Source organism: Hypanus sabinus, chromosome 12 (genome assembly GCF_030144855.1).
Source record: "Hypanus sabinus isolate sHypSab1 chromosome 12, sHypSab1.hap1, whole genome shotgun sequence".
Lineage (NCBI taxonomy): Eukaryota > Metazoa > Chordata > Chondrichthyes > Myliobatiformes > Dasyatidae > Hypanus > Hypanus sabinus.
In genome coordinates this window covers 65,516,458-65,536,614 of record NC_082717.1, presented here as the reverse complement: position 1 = coordinate 65,536,614, position 20,157 = coordinate 65,516,458, and the positions used below count along the sequence as shown (strand labels likewise).

The 20,157-nt window shown below is 40.0% G+C and overlaps 1 protein-coding gene across 2 annotated transcripts in view; it reads right to left on the bottom strand.

Moving 5' to 3' along the window:
• ehbp1 (EH domain binding protein 1) overlaps nucleotides 1-20,157 on the bottom strand; it is a 387,730-nt gene that overhangs the window by 55,906 nt on the left and 311,667 nt on the right. For both annotated transcript variants that reach the window (XM_059986115.1, XM_059986116.1), the window contains 3 exons: nucleotides 6,623-6,761; nucleotides 6,329-6,438; nucleotides 5,185-5,308 (listed from right to left, as the gene is read on the bottom strand). In XM_059986115.1, the coding sequence (XP_059842098.1) occupies nucleotides 5,185-5,308; nucleotides 6,329-6,438; nucleotides 6,623-6,761 (373 nt within the window). The remainder of the gene's footprint in view (nucleotides 1-5,184; nucleotides 5,309-6,328; nucleotides 6,439-6,622; nucleotides 6,762-20,157) is intronic.

Here is a 20,157-nt window from a genome sequence, read left to right as displayed (position 1 = left end):
TCCCTCCTGGCACTTATCCCTGCAAGTGGCAGAATTGCTACACCTGCCCATTCACTCCCTCCCTCACTTCATTCAGGGCACTAAACAGTCCTTCCAAGTGAGGCAACACTACACATGCAAATCTGTTGGTGTTGTCTACAGTATCTGGTGTTCCCAGTGTGGTTTCCTCTGCAGTGCTCAGACCCAATATGGACTGCGGGACTGCTTTGTCTAGTACCTCAGTCCCATCTGCAAAAAGTGGAATTTCCTAGTTACCAATCATTTCAGTTCCTATACCCATTCCCATTCCAACATGTCAGTCCATGGACTCCTCTTCTGCCATGATGGGGCCACTCTCAGGTTGGAGAAGCAAGACCATGTTCCGTCTAGATAGCCTCCAACCAGAAGGCATGAACGTCAATTTCTCCAACTTCTGGTAACTATTTTTCCCTCCCTCTTCTCTTTTCTTCACTTCCCTAGTCTGGCCACTTCCCTATTCTACTCAACTGCCTATTTCCCACCTCGGTACCCCTTTTCCTTCCCCCTCTTCCATTGTCCACTCTCCTCTCCTTTCAGATTCCTTCTCCTCCAGCCATTTGCCTTTTCTACTTATCAACTTCCAGAACTTTCATCCTCCCAACCCCACCTTCCTAGCTTCAGCTATCACCATCTAGCTTGCCCTCCTCCCTCACCCCCCCCCCACCTTCTTATACTGGCTTCTTTCTCCTTCCTTTCCAGACCTGATGAAGGGCCTCGGCCCAAAATGACGACTGTTTATTCACTTCCACAGATGCTGCCTGATCTGCTAAGTTCCGCCAACATTTTGCAATTTGTGTGCATGTTCTGGATTTCCAGCATCTGTAGGGCATCTCGTGTTTATTCTTTGTATAGATGTTGATTTATGAGAAAAAAACTGCAATGCTATTAATTTCTTTTAAGACCAAAAGACCATATGATGTAAGAGGAGAATTAGGCCATTTAGCCCATCAAGTCTGCTCTGTCCTTTAATCATGGCTGATTATAAAAAATAAAAATAAATAATCATGGCTGATTTATTTTCCTTCCCAACCCCATTCTCCTACCTTCTCCCTGTAATCTTTGACACCCTTATTAATCAAGAACTTATCAACCTCTGCATTAAATATACCCAATGAGTTTGCCTCCACAACTGTCCATGACATAGAGTTCCACATATTTGTCACTCTCTGGCTAAATAAATTCCTCCTAATCTCTGTTCCAAATGGCTATCCTTCTATTCTGAGGCTGTGCCCTCTGCTCCTAGACTCTTTCACTATTTGAACCATCCTCACCACATCCATTCTGTATAGGTCTTTCAATATTTGGTAGGTTCAATGAGATCCAACAACCCCCCTCCCCCCTCATTCTTCTAAACTCCGGTGAGGCGAGGCCCAGAGACATCATACACTCTTCATACATTAACCCTTCCACTCCTGGGATCACTCTTATTAACCTTCTCCAATGCCAGCATATCCCTTCTCAGATATCACTCACAATATTCCGAATCCCTCCAAATGTGGTCTGACCAATCCTTTATAAAACCTCGGTATTACCTCCTTGCTTTTATACGCTAGTCCTCTGGAAATGAATGCTAACTTTGCATTTGCTCTCCTTGCTATCTATTCAATCTGCAAGTTAACTGTTAAGGAATCACGCACGAGAATCCAAGTCCCTGTGCACCTTCGATTTCTGAATTCTTTGCCTGTTTGGAAAATAGTCTACAATCTTATTTCTTCTACTGAAGAGCATGACCATGCCCTTCCCTACACTATATTCCATCCGACATTTCTTTGCCCAATCTCCCATCTGCCCAAGTCCTTCTGCAGACTCCTTGTTTCCTCAACACTACCTGCCCCTCCACCAATCTTTATATAATCTGCAAACGTGGCCAAAAAGCTAACAATTCCACCATCAAATCATGGATATAAAATCAGAAGAGAAGTGGTCCCAATATTGATCCCTGTGGAACATTACCAGTCATCAGCAGCCAACCAGAAAAGGACCCCTTTATTCTGACTCTTTACCTCCTGCCAGTCAGCCAATCTTCTGTTCATGCTAGGCTAGTATCTTTCCTGTAATATCATGGGCTCCTATTAAGCAACCTCGTGTGTGGCACCTTGTCAAAGGCCTTCTGAAAATCCAGATAAAAAACATCCATTGACTCTCCTTTGTCTATCTTGTCTGTTATTTCCTCAAACAAGTTCAACGGAAATGTCAGGCAAGATTTCTTTCCCTTTAAGGAAACCATGCCCACTTTGCCCAATTTTATCATGTGTCTCCAAGTACCTTGAAAACTTATTCTTAATAATAGAGATCTTGCTAACCACTAAAGTCAGGCTAACTGGCCTATAATTTCCTATTCTTTGCCTCCCTCTCTTATCAAAGAATGGTGTGGCGTTTGCAATTGTCCAGTCCTCTGGAACCATTCCACAATCTAGTGATTCTTGAAAGATCACTACTAATTCCCCCACAATTTCTTCAGTCACCTCTTTCAGAAGTCTGGGGTGTAGTTCATCTGGTCCAGGTGACTTACCTCCTTTCAGATTCCCAAGTACCTTGTCCTTAGTAATTTCAACAACATTCATTTCTGCCCCGACACTCTTTCTGGGATATTGCTAAGGTCTAAGTAGAACAGTGAAGACTGATGCAAAATACCATTTCTTTGCCCCCTCCCCTTTACTACCTCTCCAGCATCATTTTCCAGTGGTCCAATATCTGTTCTTGCCTCTCTTTTACTTCTTATACATCTGAACAAAAGTTTTGTATTATCGTTTACATTTTTAGTTAGCTTACCTTCATATTTCATCTTTCTCTGTTTATGCATTTTAGTTGGTTTTTAAAAGCTTTCCAATCCGCTAGCTTTCCACAAATTTCTGCTATATTATATGTCCTCTTTTCCATCTGTGCTGTCTTTAAACCAATATTGCATCTTATTAATTTTGTTTTATGGAACAAAATTTACACCTTCAGACATTTTGATGCACCTTAACAATTACAATCCAGGTTTTGAATGAGTAATGCTGATTGAGTGCTGATCAACATCACCCATATGGTATAAAATGATGACTGGCAACATTGCTACAACATCTTATTGGGAAACTTGGCCTTGGCCCGTCATACACTCACTCTGACAAATGACAAATTTCACCTGGGCTTGTTGTTATCACTTATTCTTACAATCAAATACCTTAAAATCGAGAGCACATTTTTTATTTCTTTACATTACACAGAAAATGCAATAAAGAATGCTGGTCCCAAGTGGTGATTACTGAATTACAACATTAAGTATTTTTTCCTTATGGGAGACAGAACAAAATAAGAATATATTGAAATGAAATACATTTTAAAACCACTGACCTGTTTATTTAAACAAAATACATTTGAAGAAAAAGATGTTCAAGTTTGTACAGCCTCTCAAGGCTTCATGATTCCAAGATGCTTTATGTAACTTCAGTACAGTAAATGTAAGAAACTGTTGCAAATTTCCACAAAATAAAATCCTTCCCACCCCCCCAAAAAAAGACATGATAATGTCCGCAAAATCTGATTCAGGGAATTGGAGATTACTTCGCTGTTTATTTCAAAATAGTTTAATAGGATCTTGTACTTATGCTTCTGAGGGCTTAGTTTATTATCTCACCTGGAATTTACCAATTCTATCAATTTAACATCCACTTAACACTGTGGTAGAGCGTTAGTTTAGATTTTTGCACTCAAATTACTGGAGTGATTCAGAAACCAAGTTAAGCAGGCGGTCCACTGGTCCACCACTGACATTCCTTGAAATGTTTAGCTTTACCAAGGTAAATGATTTCTGTACAATTAATTTTTATACACTTAAGTTAAGGAAAACAGTGAAAAGAAAACTTTGTCTTTGGACATAGGCTCACTTTTTCTTGTTAAATTGTGGAAGATAAATTATGTTTTAAACATTTTATTGTGAAATACAGCTCACATTGTACCTTGACAAAGTAGAGAAGTGGTGGGCAGAGGGACAAGAAGAGGGTGAGGGAAAATTGGGACAGTGACAATGCAAAGACAATTTGTATTCCTGTTGCACTTCTAATACAAATAAACGTCAAAGAACACACAATGCAAGAGACTTAAAAACTGGCCCACAGAAAGTAGGTAAGATGTCAAAAACTTGGTTTAAATTCAATGAGTTAAACGAGCATCTTAAAGAAAGATAGTAGGGAGACAGAGAAGTAGTAGCTTTAATCTGAGGTTAAAGGACATTCATCTCCTCCTGGCTCAACATTCAGATGAGTTTAACTGCCATTTTTGTAATATCCTTGTTTTCTCTAAATATAGCTCACAATAGCATTGGCTGTCTCAGGACAAACCAATTGAAGTTGATTCAAGGCAAGCGTTTAATCCTGTTACTACCTGTTGTAAAAGATTCCACAGTCAGGTCCACACGTAATGTGGTGGAGGATCACATTGGGATGGACATATCTACAAGATAACTGCCCTTTAGTTTGCCGCCTTCTCTTATTGTGAGTCTGAATAATGAATGCTGAATGAATACAATTTTTACTCCTGAGTGCTCCCATAACATTAACCAAAACACATTTCATCTCACTTCCCTGTGTCTAGCATCACGAGGACTGTTCTTTTTTATAAATTTTAACAATCTGGTATCTGTAGAATGCAACATATATGTACATGTCCACGATTATCATATTGTCATAGTATCATGTGTAAAAGAAGCTGAAAATATCATGGAATTCTTCCTACCTACTCTTGTGAAAAATAATTGGCAAGTATCTATAACAGCTCTCAAATTTTTGCTGTTTAGTCAATACAACCTTCCATTTACACTGCATACATGGTTTCATGCAGTACTTGGCTGTAGCAGGCCAACTGTTTTCCTCTGAATCAGGGGAACAGTGGAGATCTCAAATTTTGCTGCAGCATATCAATGAGGCACGGATATGTATTCCAGCTCTGCATGGATGAGCACACTGTTCAATAGTGCTGGCTCACACAGTATCAGGGTGAGTTATCACTTCCCATGAAGGCACTCTTATCACCAGTGCCCAGAGAGGTGGCTGTGACTCACAGCCTTTCATTTTCAAGGCAGTTTGCTGAACATTCAGGCTTCAAAGATTCACACTTTCAAACTCTATAAGAGTTTGTGAACACTCAATTTGCCAAAACTGTTTACAGTGTAATTGGGCACCGTACCTGTGTCCATGAGATAGCGAAGGTGCTTCTCCACTACTGCGGCCCGTGTGTCAATTTGTTTCTGCTCATTCTCCAGCGCTGCCAATTCTCCGACAACATACTGACTCGTGTCTTTGAACCCTTTCTGTTGATTAGAAAATATATTAAGGATACATAAGGTAATTATAAAAATATTTTCCTTAATTCAGTGCAGTGCAAAAAAATATTTGGATTGTCTCTAGTGTGCAGCTAGCCATTAAATGAACTCCCAGAGAATAAAAAGTTAAATATGGCTATTGTTTCTTCTGATGTAAATTAAAACAAAACCTACTGGGTATATCAGCAGAAAATTAATAAATGGGAAGGCATTTTTAATCTGAGTTTTAGAGTCAAAGAGTCTCTGCTGTGTGACTCAAAAACTCAGATTAAAATGCTTTCCCATTTATTAATTGTCTGCTGATATAACCCAATAAGTATATTTCCTTTACATAAAGCAAAGATCAATGTAATGTTTTGAGTAAAAAAAGACCAATTTAAGATCATACATTTTGCAAGCTTTTTTCCCCAAATTGTTCTACTTCTGTCCACCAGCAAGTTTCCTCTTAACTGTCCATCAGATTTTTCTTCACAAATCAATTTTACAGATGATCAGCCTATTTTCTCACTGTGCTGAACCTCCCCATTAATTAAGTGAAAAAATTATCATATATATTATATTAATGCAAACATCATTCAGCTGGTAATTCATGGCTGATCCGTATAATGGAAAGGTTGAACACCCATTAACCCATGCCAACAAAATGGGTTGTCTGGGAAATTCTAGCAGGTCTCCAGTGACTTTGCCTTCCAACTGAAGCTTGCAGTATCTACTTCTGTAATAATTAAAATCCTCCTGGTAGATCAATACTGGAATCTCTTTATGGGAAGTGCCCTGATGGAAATGTCTCAAGGATGCAAGTCTGAAAAATTCATCTTTTATCTGACAATTATCACTACACTGCAGACTAGACTAATTCAGTGGTGCACCCCTTTTGCTTTGCATTGAAAATGTGTGTGATTGACATCTGAAAACCCAACATCTCATTTTTGCTAGCAATAAAGATAGTGATTCTAAAATGACAAAAAAAGATCAGCAATCTCTAAACCACAGAAAAATTAGACATACACTAAATAATTCATCTTCTGGTGGCTTTCTTGGAGTTGTTTCACATATTTCCATCCTCTCCTCATTTCCTTTCTTTGCATCTTCTGGTATTGATCTCTGCCTTTTAATCTCTTTTTTAAGTAAAAGAGAAAAAGATATTCAGAAATTGGATAAAACTATCAACTTCACCTTAAGCACAGCAAATGATTTACACAGAGAAGATTAATTTTAGTCTTGTTATGAATCTTCTCTAACAACTGATCAGAATGAAAAGCAATAGAGAAATTTAACATTTTTATCTTAAGAGTTCCTCACCTGGTCTGCTTTCCACATACTGACTAAATGACTGAAGATGAGTTCGCCTCACAGCTGAATCTTTACTGAACATCACAGGACTCCGCAAACGTTCGGTAGCTTTACGCAATCGCTCAGCTCGATTTTCCTCCATTTCATTCTGTCAGGAATTACCAATTAAGTTTTTTTCTAATATTATTCAACATTAGTTGAACATATTTTTTATTTTAATTAAATAACACTTAATCCTCTATACTTGCAAAGATAAATAGTGGAACGAAAAATAAACATACTTTTCTTGCTGAACCCACCTTGTCATAGACTTTATAAATCCTATATCAAATACTAACATCTTAAGTAATAGCTTTGATCCTTTATTCCAGTTTGCTACATTACTGAATGGGAACTTATCAATTTTACCTAGTTTCTCACACTCCTCTGATAAGAGTCGGTTGTTAGTGCTGCATCAACTGCAATAACTCATAAATGCAGCCTGAAGATGACTGTATACTGATACAGAATATAAGAAAATCTTATACTTGTCCAAACGTGTGTGTCTGATTTATAAAAACTTTAATATCAATAACCCAATGTTAAGCTTTCTCTGGACCTCTAATATTTATGCATTCAAATTCAACACATCATTCTGTCAAAACAAAATACTCCCAAAGGACTAAATAGCTGTAGTGTGTGGAAATAGTAGATACCAGGATATGTTGTACCAAAAATATTACATTCTACTGCTAATCTTGTATTATTTCTAAGTGTTTTGAAAGTAAATAGAGAAAGGCTGAGATGCATGACTAATAGCTTAGTCTGCTGAATGTTGAAACTGGTTATCAAATGCTACCAAGGCTGTACCCTCCCTCTGCATTAAGACAATAAGTAATGAAGGGGCCCTCTAATGGCCTATTCTCTTGCCTTAAGGAGGTGTGGGATACAGAATCCTCAGGAGAAGGTAACAGTTTACCCTCTCCTACAATCACAGAATGCCTCATTTACAAATATCTGAACCACATTACAATCACATTGAATCTGCAGTCAATTGCTTCTTGTGAACAGAACAGCTTTGGGACTTTTTCTAAAAGAGGAGAAAAAATGCTAGCCTCTCTGAATCTCATAATCAAGTTATTAGAATGTTTCTTTTAAAAACCTGGCTGGGATTATGCTAAAATATATATTTTGTTATAGCAATAACTATAACATGATAATTCCACTTACATGCTTCATTTTTACACAAATATAAATGCTTTATGTGCACCAGTTCAATTGGACAGTAGCTTTATAATAGTATTACAACTCAATAGATAACATAGTCAAATAGAATCTGGTTTTAAATATGCTTAGAAAACAGCCAAAGATAGTAATATTTATAAACTAATTTTAGTGAAACTAGATTCTTTGATTTTCCCCAAAGAGCAAAAAACAAAAATAAATGAATGGTTATGGTTTTCAAATCCATTTATAGCATTGATAAATTGAATATTATGTATTTCTTTCATAACATGTTACCAGGACTTGGCATTAGTGAACAAATAATGGATCATTCTAAAACAGTTAAGGTGCAAAAGTATCAGTGTGATTAGCTAGCAAATCCCATTTTGGGAAACCTTTTTATGGCAAAGAACTTCTGCCACGTTACAAATTTATTCCTCTAAGCTCAGTTAATTCAGTTAGTTTGCCAACCTATTGTGCTTTTCTCAAGCCAGCTTCATATTGCATTAAATCCACCGCAGAAAGCTAAATTGAATGAAAAAATCAGACAATCTAAGCTCTTCTTTGTTTAAAGAAAACACCACAAGTCTTCTACTGATACATCACTTTCATCGCTGACGTACAGGAACCGACAGTGCAAGGGAAAGCAATGAAAGTCATTGTTTTTCAACTTCAAAGACCTTGGTGTAGAAAGGAATCCTGTCAGCATTGGCGGTCCCCAAAGATATTGCAGGTGGGTGAAAAGTCATACAAACAAATATGCTCCAAAGCCACAGTAATAAATTTGGTAATATAGTAAAAACATGAAAATAACACTGAAAATTTAAGTTGATAAAATGGTTTTCCCATTTTTCTTTTAAAATTTTCAGATTAAATAAATTAAATAGAAAAGTTTCATAAATTAAAAAAGCAATCTTTAATGTTTAAACTCATTATCACTTTATTCAAGGACCCAAGCTTGGCTTTAAAATTTTAAGACAAAGATCCAGCAATTTACTTACTTCAATGGTACAGGAGTAAACCATATATCTAAATTTAACTTCTTGCCATTCTGATATGCTGTTTTTATGATTACATTACCAGACAAGGATGTTCTTATTACAATTTTCACCTCTTCTCATGTGAGTCCATATGCATTCTACTTGTATGCTCAAATGTCTTTCTTTGCTGGCTGGCTTTTGGACTTGTACAAAAGAATCATAATTTAAACTTTCTTGTCTTATATGCAAACTTCCCAAAAAAATTGAAGAGAAATCAGAAATTGGCTTCTCATTCACTATCAAGGCAAATGGATTTACTATTGTCCTGTCCACACTGGAAAATATATCTGGCAATTTCTGACTTGTTTTGTTTACTGCACAATGTATTCCTTGAAGATTGGATCATCAGAGTCGTGCTTGCAGATTAAAAGTTAAGTTTTATATTGATGGAGAGTAGATTGTAATGACAACCCTGTTGTATTGGATGCCTTAAACATCCACACTTTTTCAATTTTAAATAATTCTAAATTCAGTAAATTTTGTGCTTAGAGCACACGGAATGAATGAAACACCAATAAAGTGAATTCATTCAGCTTGGATTTGACAAAGACAGAGAGATTACACTCCAATTTTATAAAACTTAGTTTAGGCCTCAAGTAGACTGTTCTGTACAGCTTTGAATGCCACATCATAGGAAGAATGTGACAGCACTTCAGAAAGTGTTGAGGAGCTTCACCAGGATGTCAGATTCAGATTAGTTTATTGTCATGTACACCAAGGTGCAATGAAATTCCCTGCCTGTGTAAACAATGTCTGTGATGAACATTTCAATTATCAGGAAAGACTGAAGAAGCTCAAGAGGTTAAGATGACAGAGGTTTATAAAATAATGAGGTATACTGATAAGGTAGACCTCAGGAAGCTTTTCTGCAAACCAGAGGCAGGCAAAACAAGAAAACATACATTTAGGTTAAGGGGAAGAGATTTAATTGGGATATGAGGGGATCCTGGAGGGTGAGTATCAGGAAGGCACTGTTCAAGAGGATGGTTAAGCAGAGTGGCATTTAAGAAGGCTCTCAATGAGCACCTGAGTCAGTTATGCACAGAAGGGCAAGGGCCAAGTACTGCAAGATGGGATTGGTGCCAATGGGACCAATGGTTAGATTGGATGTGGTGGGCAAATGGCCTGTTTCCACTCTGTAAAGTTTTATGACTCTATGAATGTAGCAAAGTAACAATGAGGTCTTTGAACTGGTACAATGACAATGGCACTTAATTTTCATCTAACGTTTGCCTCCAAGTGCAAAATAATGCTTTGGACCCCAAGTAAAAGACTTAAATTACTCTCTTCATGTAAAAATTGAATGATCTAGATTTGAAATATGGTCAAATTTGCAATGTTGATGTCATTCACAGTGACAGGTCTAGATATTATAATGCAACCAACAAATTGCAATAGCAAGTTAAGGCTCTAACCTTGGATAGGTATGAATACAAGCCAGAGGAAGGCTATAGTTTCAGATCATTTTGCAGATGAACAGATTTGTACCAAAAGCTGGAGAGGACAGAGCCTGTTGCTGTGGCCAGAGAATGTTACCCAAGCTTACTGAATTTTGGATATGGATTCGGACTATAGACTTTTTTCAGTCTTATAGTTTTTTTACTCAACCTTTCTCTCTTTTTTTGTGCAGGGAGGAGGATTTGGGGGGGGGTCATGTGCCTATTCCATATTTGCTAATTTTTTGTGCGGGGAGGAGGGGTTTGGGAATTGGGGATCGTGCTGCCGTTCTTTTCTTTCTTGTTTTCTTGGCTATCTGGAGAAGAAGAATTTCAGAGTTGTATACTTTGATAATAAATGAACTTTTGAACCTTTGTCTATTTCAACGTATTTATTTACAGAGTTATCAGAAGAGAACAACGCTTCTAAAAATTCTCTTCTGTGTTTGCCTGCACCAGAACCTCCATGGTGTCCAGCTAAAGTGGTATCCTTCTTGGCCTTCATGTACTGAGATCAGTGAAAATGGATCATGTCTCTGTACGAACGACCAGTTTGTGTTCCTGTAAACAAGATGAGAGTTTATGCCCTGTCTGGTTGACGTCGTTCTTGTTGCAAGTCTCCACAGGTGATCCTGTACACCACATTGCTTTTGCTGGTTGTCTTTAATGGTACCTTGGTTCTCCTTCAAGTCGCTGTTAGTTTGTGAGTAACTGTGATTCCATGAGGTTTGAGCCAGTAACAACTGGTACATCTTTGGACTGTGGAAGGAAACCGGAGCACTCGGAGAAAACCCACATGGCTATGAAGATACAGCAGCAGAAATGAACCTGGGTCACTGGTCCTATAAAGCATTGTGCTAACCACTACTCGACCATGCTGTCCTACTATGCTACTGTGGTGAAATGGAAAAGTGGAAGTGAACAATCTCTGAGCAATGAGGGGAAAAATTTGAAAAAAATTATCGATCTTTAAAAAGCTACTCAAAATCCATCTTTTATATCAATCCTCCAAATAAAATTCCTGAGGTGGGGAGCTTGGTAAAGCGCATTGCGGAGGTAGAAAGATGTAGCCAAAATATTTAGCAGATAGAATGAGGCAAAGAATAGGTAAAAAGGGCAGGGGAGGGGATCCTCAGTATAAAAGATTACAATAGGAGGATTGGGATAAAATGTTTTATCCCAATCCTCTCACTTAATTCCATTTGGGATAAAAGATAAAAGAGCAGACAGTTTAAATGGTTAAGCAATGACAGGAAGGTCCAAAAGGCCTGTTTCTGTGCTGTACTTTTCTAGGACTCTGATTCATATGACTAAGCTGTGCCTACCTGACATGTTGCAGGTCATATAATATTTGTGTTTCCACTTCATTCTGACAATTCATGAGAAAAGGCAAACACAGGCCTATTTCCAACTAGGATATTATATGACTGAGTTCAACCTACTGTTTGGATACTCATACATTGCTGCCCTTACATTTTCTTTTATCAGCATTAGACCCAACCATCCTCCACTCCTAATAAGCTCGAAATTGTGAAACATGTCTACCCGAATCCTGTGTTGTAACAGGTCCTCTTTGGTTTAATTCAACCTATATTGGTGCCCTGGAGGTTAAACAGGGCCAGTCAGAACTGTTTCCTTGATGTGACAGATACTATTATGGCAAAACCATTTTAAGAATTTCCCTGGTCATCTTCCAATAGTGTTGTAATTCACGTTCCTCTGAGAGAACAGATAGGTCTTGGATTCGTATCTCAACGAAAGCCAGCACTTTGGATGGCACATTTATACTATGATGAAACATCAGATTGCTTAACATGTTTCTGGAAAGCCTGACTTTATACCCTTCATGTTTTTAGGGAAGAGATATTATTATTCTCAGAACAGTAACACAAGTTAATGCTCTTGTGCCAAGCCAGTCTGATGAATTGTTACACCAGTGTTCAAATCTGTACTGTGGCTTTTGGTATGAAGGAGCAAAATACCAATTTTACTGGGAGACCAACAGGTTTTGGAGATGGATTTGATGGAAATGAGAGCAGCAAAATTAGAGACGAGGGATTAACTCAAGTAGTTCAGGAGTAGTAGTGGAGTATTGTGAAGTGTCAGGAAATTCAGCAGTGTTCAAGAAAGTATTGTAGTGGGAAATAGCTTCTGAGTGGGAGGATAGTGAGCAAGAGGGTTATAGAGAAATCTTGGGACTTGGAAAATCAGAACTCATTAAATTCTGAGGATGTAACCAGGAGGTTCTGAGCTATAAGGAGAGGATGGATAGGCGAGAATCTTTTCCCCTGGAGCTGAGGAGGCTGGGGACAAATTATAGTTTTATAAAAATCATGAGGGGCACAGATAAGATGAATACCTACAGTCTTTTCCCTAGTTAGGGCAGGTCAAATCTAGAGGGCATAAGTTTAAAGTGAAAGGGGAAAGATTTAAAAGAAACCTAAGGGGCAACTTTTTCACACAGAAAGGATTGCATATATGGAATGAGCTTCCACAGGAAGTGGCAGAGGCACATATAATTATGACACTTAAAAGACATTTGGACAAGTATGTAGCTCTAAGGCAACTTAATTGGCGTGGCTGAGTCAGGCTGGAGGGCCTGCTTTCCTTGCAGTATAGTTCTATGACTCTGTGATGAGGGGGATTTCAAATGAGAAGTTGAGAAATGAGCTACTTTAAGAGTGAGATGACTCCAAGAGGAGATAGTGAAATAAAGCACCTGGCAGTCTGGACTTCAATAGTTGTACAGGGATTTCAGTTGGCAATGTGGTGGCAAACACGAGTACGTTAGAGTCATCTTAGTGAGAATGAACCATAATCTATGCTGCATTTCTGATTGTACCAGGGAGACAAATAATGAATGAAGAAAAGGAAGCATTGTAGAGAGCAATCCAAAACAGGCTAGGGTATGTAATCTACTGGCATATACAGAAGGCAGCAACAGAAAAGGCAAACAATAAAGCAGTTGGAGAAGGTAACCTGTTGGTCATCAACTGAAAACATTCTTTACTGCTAAAAACAAATCCATGCAATAAAATTTTTTTTCTTTATATAAGGGTAAGTTATGATACAAGACCATAAGATATACGAACAGAATTAGGCTATCTGGCCCATCAAGTCTGCTCCACCAAAACTCCACCATCATGGCTGATTCAATTTTCCTCACAGCCCCAGTCACCTGCCTTCTCCCCGTATCCCTTCATGCCCTAACCAATCAAGAACCTGTCAAACTCTGCCTTAACTAAGCACAAAGACTTGGGCTCTACAACTGCCTGTGGCACGAAATCCCACAGATTCACCATTCTCTGGCTAAAGAAATTCCTTCTAATTTTTGTTCTAAAAGGACACCCTCTATTCTGAGGCTGTGTACTCTGGTTTTAGACTCTCCTACCATAGGAAACATCCTCTGCACGTCCACTCCATCAAGTCCTTTCATCATTCAATAGTTTTCAATGAGGCCACCCCTCATTTTTCTGAAATCCAGTGAACAGTGTCTCAGAGCCATCAAATGCTCTTCCTGTGACAAAAGTCAACCGAAGGTCTAGATGTCAAACGTTATGAGAAGTTTTGACAAGATAAATAAAAATTGTTTTCACTAACCAATTGATTGAGCAACCATTCCAAGAATAAAGTGATTTTGTTTGAAAAGGAGAGTTCTTAATGAGTGAAAGATCTACATAAAACAATGGGGATACTTTGAAAATGGAAATGGATAAATATTAAGTGGATGAAATTACAACCACATGAATTTAGTCAGAAAGCCAAGATAGACTGAAGGACCCTTACGCTCTGTAGAAATGTGTCATGATGTATTTAAAATTAAATGTAAATAAAAAAGAAATAGATCAAGTTCCTGAGAAAGTTCACCAAGTGTATTGTCATTCACCATATACACGAATACAGGCAAATGAAACAGCATTCCTCTGAGGCCAACCTGCATAACACAAAATCAACAGTCACTTGCAGCACAGAGCACATATAATTATGGTAGCAGAAAAACACACAGTAACAAAAAATAATTAATATAGCCCAAGTCCCTGAGTGTCATGGCCTGTAGATTGATGGTGTATGGGTATTGTCCTGGTCTTGAGGCCACATTTCTGCAAGAGCAGATCCATAGCATTTCTTCATCTTGTGCTAGTGCAGCTGCAGACCAAGGCAATCCAGCTTGTCTCCCACTGAGTGAACAAAGAGGGGCAGCACCGATGGGAGGGCCTGTCCCTATCCCCTATCCAGTACGGAATCCAGCAACACATAACCACCTCTGGCATTTCCTTCCCCGGCGGCCGCAACTGAACCAAGGGACATGAGGGCTTGGTCTGCACCACAACCAAGGTCACTCAGCTTACCTGCAGTCAGCCTCGCCACTGAACCTGTGAATTGGATTCACAGTATTCCATATTACCAATGTCCAATAGGATCTTGCAGTCATAAGAAAAACATCCAAGACAATCACCCGCACCATTCGTTGGACTGCGTGCTGCATCTGATTCCTTCTTTCCTCGGTGGCTTTATCAGGCTGCAACATGGTTGTAACAAGTCCAGATCCACCATTATCCAGCAACTCACTAGTGTGGTAGAGCAGTACTTGGTTTTCTTAATTTACGTTTGTGAAAAAGATGTTGCGGATGAACAATTACACCTTTGTTTGGACCCTGAGAGTCTACTGTGTCCGAGTGCAGTGCCATCTTACCAGAGGTGGAGAATACAAGGGACATGCAGACAGAAGTGTAGGTCAGACAGAGAACACTGAAGAAGCTGGGATAAATGGCAGATGAATTTTTCCAATATCCTGATATTGGTTTTGGAATAACAGTACTGAAAGTGATCTTGATTTCTTAATCACTTTGTTCTCCCATTTCAGCTTCTTTGCACCACACATTTTCTAGTGGAGATGCGAGAATAATGGGTTGCCTCATTTTCTCCACCAGTGAAGTCAATATTATTCCTGTATAACTGATCATAGAATTTTTTTTATTTGGGCCAAAAGTCAATGCTAATGTTTAATCCCTCAGGGAAAATGTGAAAGCATTATGATATTTAGCCTATCAAGTCAGTTCCGCCATTCAATTAGATCATTGAAGGAGCCTGCCAGAAAACTGCTTTAGGCCAACTGCTATAGTAAGCTGGAGGGAGGGGGCTTCACTGCCATTTCAGGCTCCTTGGAATATTCAATTGTATAAGGAATCAGCTTATTTAGATTCACAATAGCAAACCAATGCTTACAGAAAATGCTAAAGGCTGCCACTCAAAAGACAAGTTTCAAGTACAGTGGATTCTGGTTAATTGGGTGATTGGTTTATGAAGGCAGCCACTTATTTGGAAAAGCTCTAAAAGAACAAAAACTAATTGAGAAAACAGCCGGGATTCCCTTCGTTTACTTGGGACACTGCCACTTAATTGGGTCAGGGGACTGTTGCCGAACAGCTTCTGACTAGCATCAGTCACGTGTACTTGTGTGGTTGTTAGACACGACAGCGTGCTTAGAATGAACAGTTTTTAAATAGCATAAGTTGTATGTGCTTTTGTTATGTTATCCATTTGGACCAATAGAGGCCGAATTAAAAAGAAGTGATATTTAATGATTTTGTTTTTTTTGTTTTGACTTTTAAAATTTTCAGACCCTTGGCAAGATGTCAGGATAAGATTTGACACCGGCCAAAAAAACTACCTTCTGGTGTAGGGTAATGTAATTGGTGGAAATGTACATTATTCACAACCATTGACATTGAGTTTCACTTTAAATGGCTGGTCTGATGTGATGATGCAATTACGTAAAGAAATGTTAATGCACTTTGTGTTCAGTATGTGGATTACAATAAATGAGTTGCTACAGTTTTGTTTAAACATAAAACACCTAGCTGCTTTATTTATGAAAACTTGCATTGGTGACCCCGATGCTCTAGGATGATTCCAGAGTTATCAAACATGTCAGCCAATGCAATCACTTTGAAACTGCCAAAGGTTTGACAGCAAAGTGCTATTGCTTGGTTTGCACATGCCGAGGCCCAGTGTGCACTGAGAAATCGCTGCCGACAACACTAAGTATTTCTATGTGGTATCGTCACTCAGGAACTCTATGGCTGTGAGAGTGGTGAGTCTACTAGAATACCCTCCTGAGTACAATAAATACCAATTGCTGAAAACTCACCTTCTACAGACTTTTGGACTAACAGAGTCTGAATATGCCAAACAGTTACTCTCTTTACCCAGCCTTGGCAATGCTAAGCCTTTGGAGCTAATGGATCACGTGCTGTCTCTCGAGGGAAATCTGCAGATGCTGGAAATTCAAGCAACACACACAAAATGTTGGTGGAACGCAGCAGGCCAGGCAGCATCTATAGGGAGAAGCGTTGTCGACGTTTTGGGCCGAGACCCTTCGTCAGGACTAACTGAGGACTCACCAGTTTTGTTTTATTTTTAAAGAACTCTTCATGCAGCAAATGCCTGATCAAATTTATATAGCACTCGCTAATACACCCGTGAAGGACTATAGAGTGCTTGCTAAAATGGCTGACAGTCTTCACTCAGCCTTGTAGCAATGCATCATTCCTCCTTTCTCTACCTCAATAAGCCAGCCAGCAAGGCCACAACATGGTATGAATGCCTGGAAGTGCTGAGCACCTTAAAGCTTTGACAGTGCCAGCGCATCAGGACATCAGAGGTCCATGAAAACCATGGATTCCAGCTGCCAGGGTTGTCCACTGTTCATTATGGACACCCTTTCAGGGCAATGCTTCCTGTGCGACACGGATGCTCAAGTGAGTGTGCTGCCAGTGTTGCCTATTGATGAGAAGGCAACAATGAAACCTCACTGGAGGTGGCCAACAACAGCAGGATCCAGACTTAGTGCCATGACTGGTGATGCTCTGTTTCAGTGGGCAACATTACACATGAGACTTTGTCCTGGCTAAAGTGGCTAGGCTTCAGCTCAGTTCAGATTTCCTGTTAGTCGATCTTAACTGCCGGATTGTTGATGTCAAAGGCTTTGGGTTGTTACCCTGCTCCCCACAATAACTCTGTCAAGTACATGCACCATTTCATGTGAGTTTTACTCGACTGCTGGGTGAATTCCCAAACTTCACCAAGCCCACATTTCTACAACTGGCTCACTGGTCCACGCCCATGCACATAGACTGGACCCAGAAAAGCTGGCAAATGCCGAGTTTGCCATCATGAAAAGGCCTGGCATTGTACGCTAGTCAAATAGCTCCTGGACTTTGTCCCTCTACATGGTTCCTAAGCACAATGGTGGCTGCCATCCATATGGCAATTTCCAATGCCTTATCAAGGCCACGATCCCCAATCGTTACCCTGTCCCACACGGCATGTTTAGCCGTAAAGTTAATTTTTTCCAAAGTCAGTGTAGGTGGCGGGGGGGGGGGGGGGGGTGGTTACTATCAGATGTGCGTTCAGAGGACATTCCAAAATGGATGTGATAACCTTATTTGGCCTCTTTTCAGTTACTGCACATGCTGTTTGGGCTGAAAATTGCAGGACAGACTTTCCAACAGTTGATGGACTCTGATTTAAAAGACTTAGATTTTCTTTTTGTTTACCTTGTCGCCAGTGCATTCAAATCCAAAGACGTATCTCATCTCTACACACGTTTCCAGCACTAAGCTGATGCTGATTGATTATTAACTCTGCTAAATGGCAGTTTGGGTTGTCAACCACTGACTTTCTCAGCAGGTGTGAAACCACTTCCATCCAAAGTAGCCACTATTATGGATTTCCCACTGCTTCAGACTATGCTGTGGATGATGTGCACGGACAGTTGGTTGGAGGCGTGTGGAAGCACTCGCCTTCTTCAGCTGGCAGCTCACATCCAGCTGTTGAAGCCGTACACATATGGGTTGACTATGCCAGCCTCACACCGACTAAGCTGCTGACACAGACGTCTAGGCTTATCAAACAGCAGTCACAGGCCTGCAGTTGGCTGACATTATGTTCGTGGAAGCTGGGGTTTCTCTCCTGTGCGATGTCTCAACCTCTCCCTCATCCCACAGTGCCCACAAACTGGAGGTGGGCTGTTTTTGACTCCAGACATGGCCTCTCACATCCGGGCTGGAAGGCCTCACAGAAACCGGTTGCACTAAAGTTTATATGGCATGGACTTAGCAAGGACGTGTGTGACTGGACTGTAATCTGTGTGGAGTACCAGTGGGCAAAAATTAACTGTCATATTCAGGTGCTACTGACATCTTTTGAGGTCCCTGAGTGAGGTGGCCACCAGGTGGCCAGAGGTCGCCCCCTGGTATCGACGATGGCCACAGATGTGGCTTGGGCATTCATCAGCACCTGGGTTTTTCAGTTTCGTACCCCATCTAATATTTCCTCTGACCGCAGTCCACAATTAACATCAGATCTCTGGCCTGTGATGTTCCAGAACCTCGGTGTTAGGCTACATCACACTGCATTGTATCACCCGCAGTCCAATGGCCTATGTGAGTGGCTTCACTGCTCCTTAAAGGCTGCTCTGAAGGCTTCCCTGACTGATGATTGTCTCTCGTGGGTTCTGCTGGGGCTCAGTACAGCTCCAAAAGAGGACCTCATCCGTGGCCAATTTGGTATATGGACAGCCGTTAAGAGAGGAAGGCGATTTCATTTCTGACACCACAAGCACCTGGTCGGCCCCTCAACAGCATTCCACCCTTCTCAGTAAATTTATTTCCTTTTCAACTATTTCAACCTCCCATCATGGCATGGGGGGGGGGGGGGCTTGACATGATGACATAATTACATAAAGGACTGTTACCACGCTTTGTGTTCAGTATTTGGATTACAATAAACCAGTTGCTATGGGTTTGCTTAAACATAAGATGCCTACACCATTTTATCTATTAAAATCTGTATCTGACCAAATCAAAAGCCATCTGCCTAACACCACTCATTGTCAGCTGGTGGAAATAATGACAAATCTACAATTGCACGCTTGATACATCTGCAAGATAGACTGCGAGAAGAATGGGCAAGGGACAAGGAACATCCTAAAAACAAAAGCGTGAAGGTAAGGATCCATTTGTTGTAGAGGATCCCAATCAATGGTTTGTGGCGACCCTTTTCCTGGCACATCCGAACCGACTCACAATTAGATAGCCTACGGGGGTTTGCGAGCACAGAGCTTTGGAGCCTCTGCGCCATGGGGGGCAGGTTGAGGGAGGCTTAAAAGTGAGGCTGAAGATTTCGAATAAAGTTTTTTCCTTCGACTGCAGTTACCGACTCCGTGTCGTAATTTTAGCGCTGCGTGTAGCACACCGCTACAGGTTTTCCATTTTACCTAGACAAAGTGTGCGTGTCAGTGGACCAATGTTTTAATAAAAACACAAATCAAAGGAGGTAGCTAAGAAGCTGGGTCACGACAATTTTAAAGCAATGGATGGTTGCTTTTCTCAGTGGAAATGTTGGCATCATATTTCATTCGAGAAAGCACAAGGTGAGAAAGATGGTGTTGATACTGTAAGTGCAGAAACATGGAAATCCACACAACTCTCCGACTTTCTTCAAGAGTTTTGTGCAGACAATATCTACAAGGCTTATGAAACAGGGTTTCGGCCCGAAACATCAACTGTACTTTTTTGCATTGATGCTGCCTAGCCTGCTGAGTTCCTCCAGCATTTTGTGTGTTGCTGGTGTTCTAATTGTTTTCTGTCTTTCATTTAAACACATCATTTGTTACTCAGTTTAACCTTTTTGACCATTTCCATGAAACTTCAGCTGATTGGGGTAGCCGCTTTACTGGGCCAAAACGTACTGATCCCAATGTGTTCCAATTAACCGGAATCCACTGAATTTGTGCAAATAAGTTTCAAAAATCCAGTAAGAACAAGGAAAAAAACTCCTCTGGCTCCCTATTATGATAATC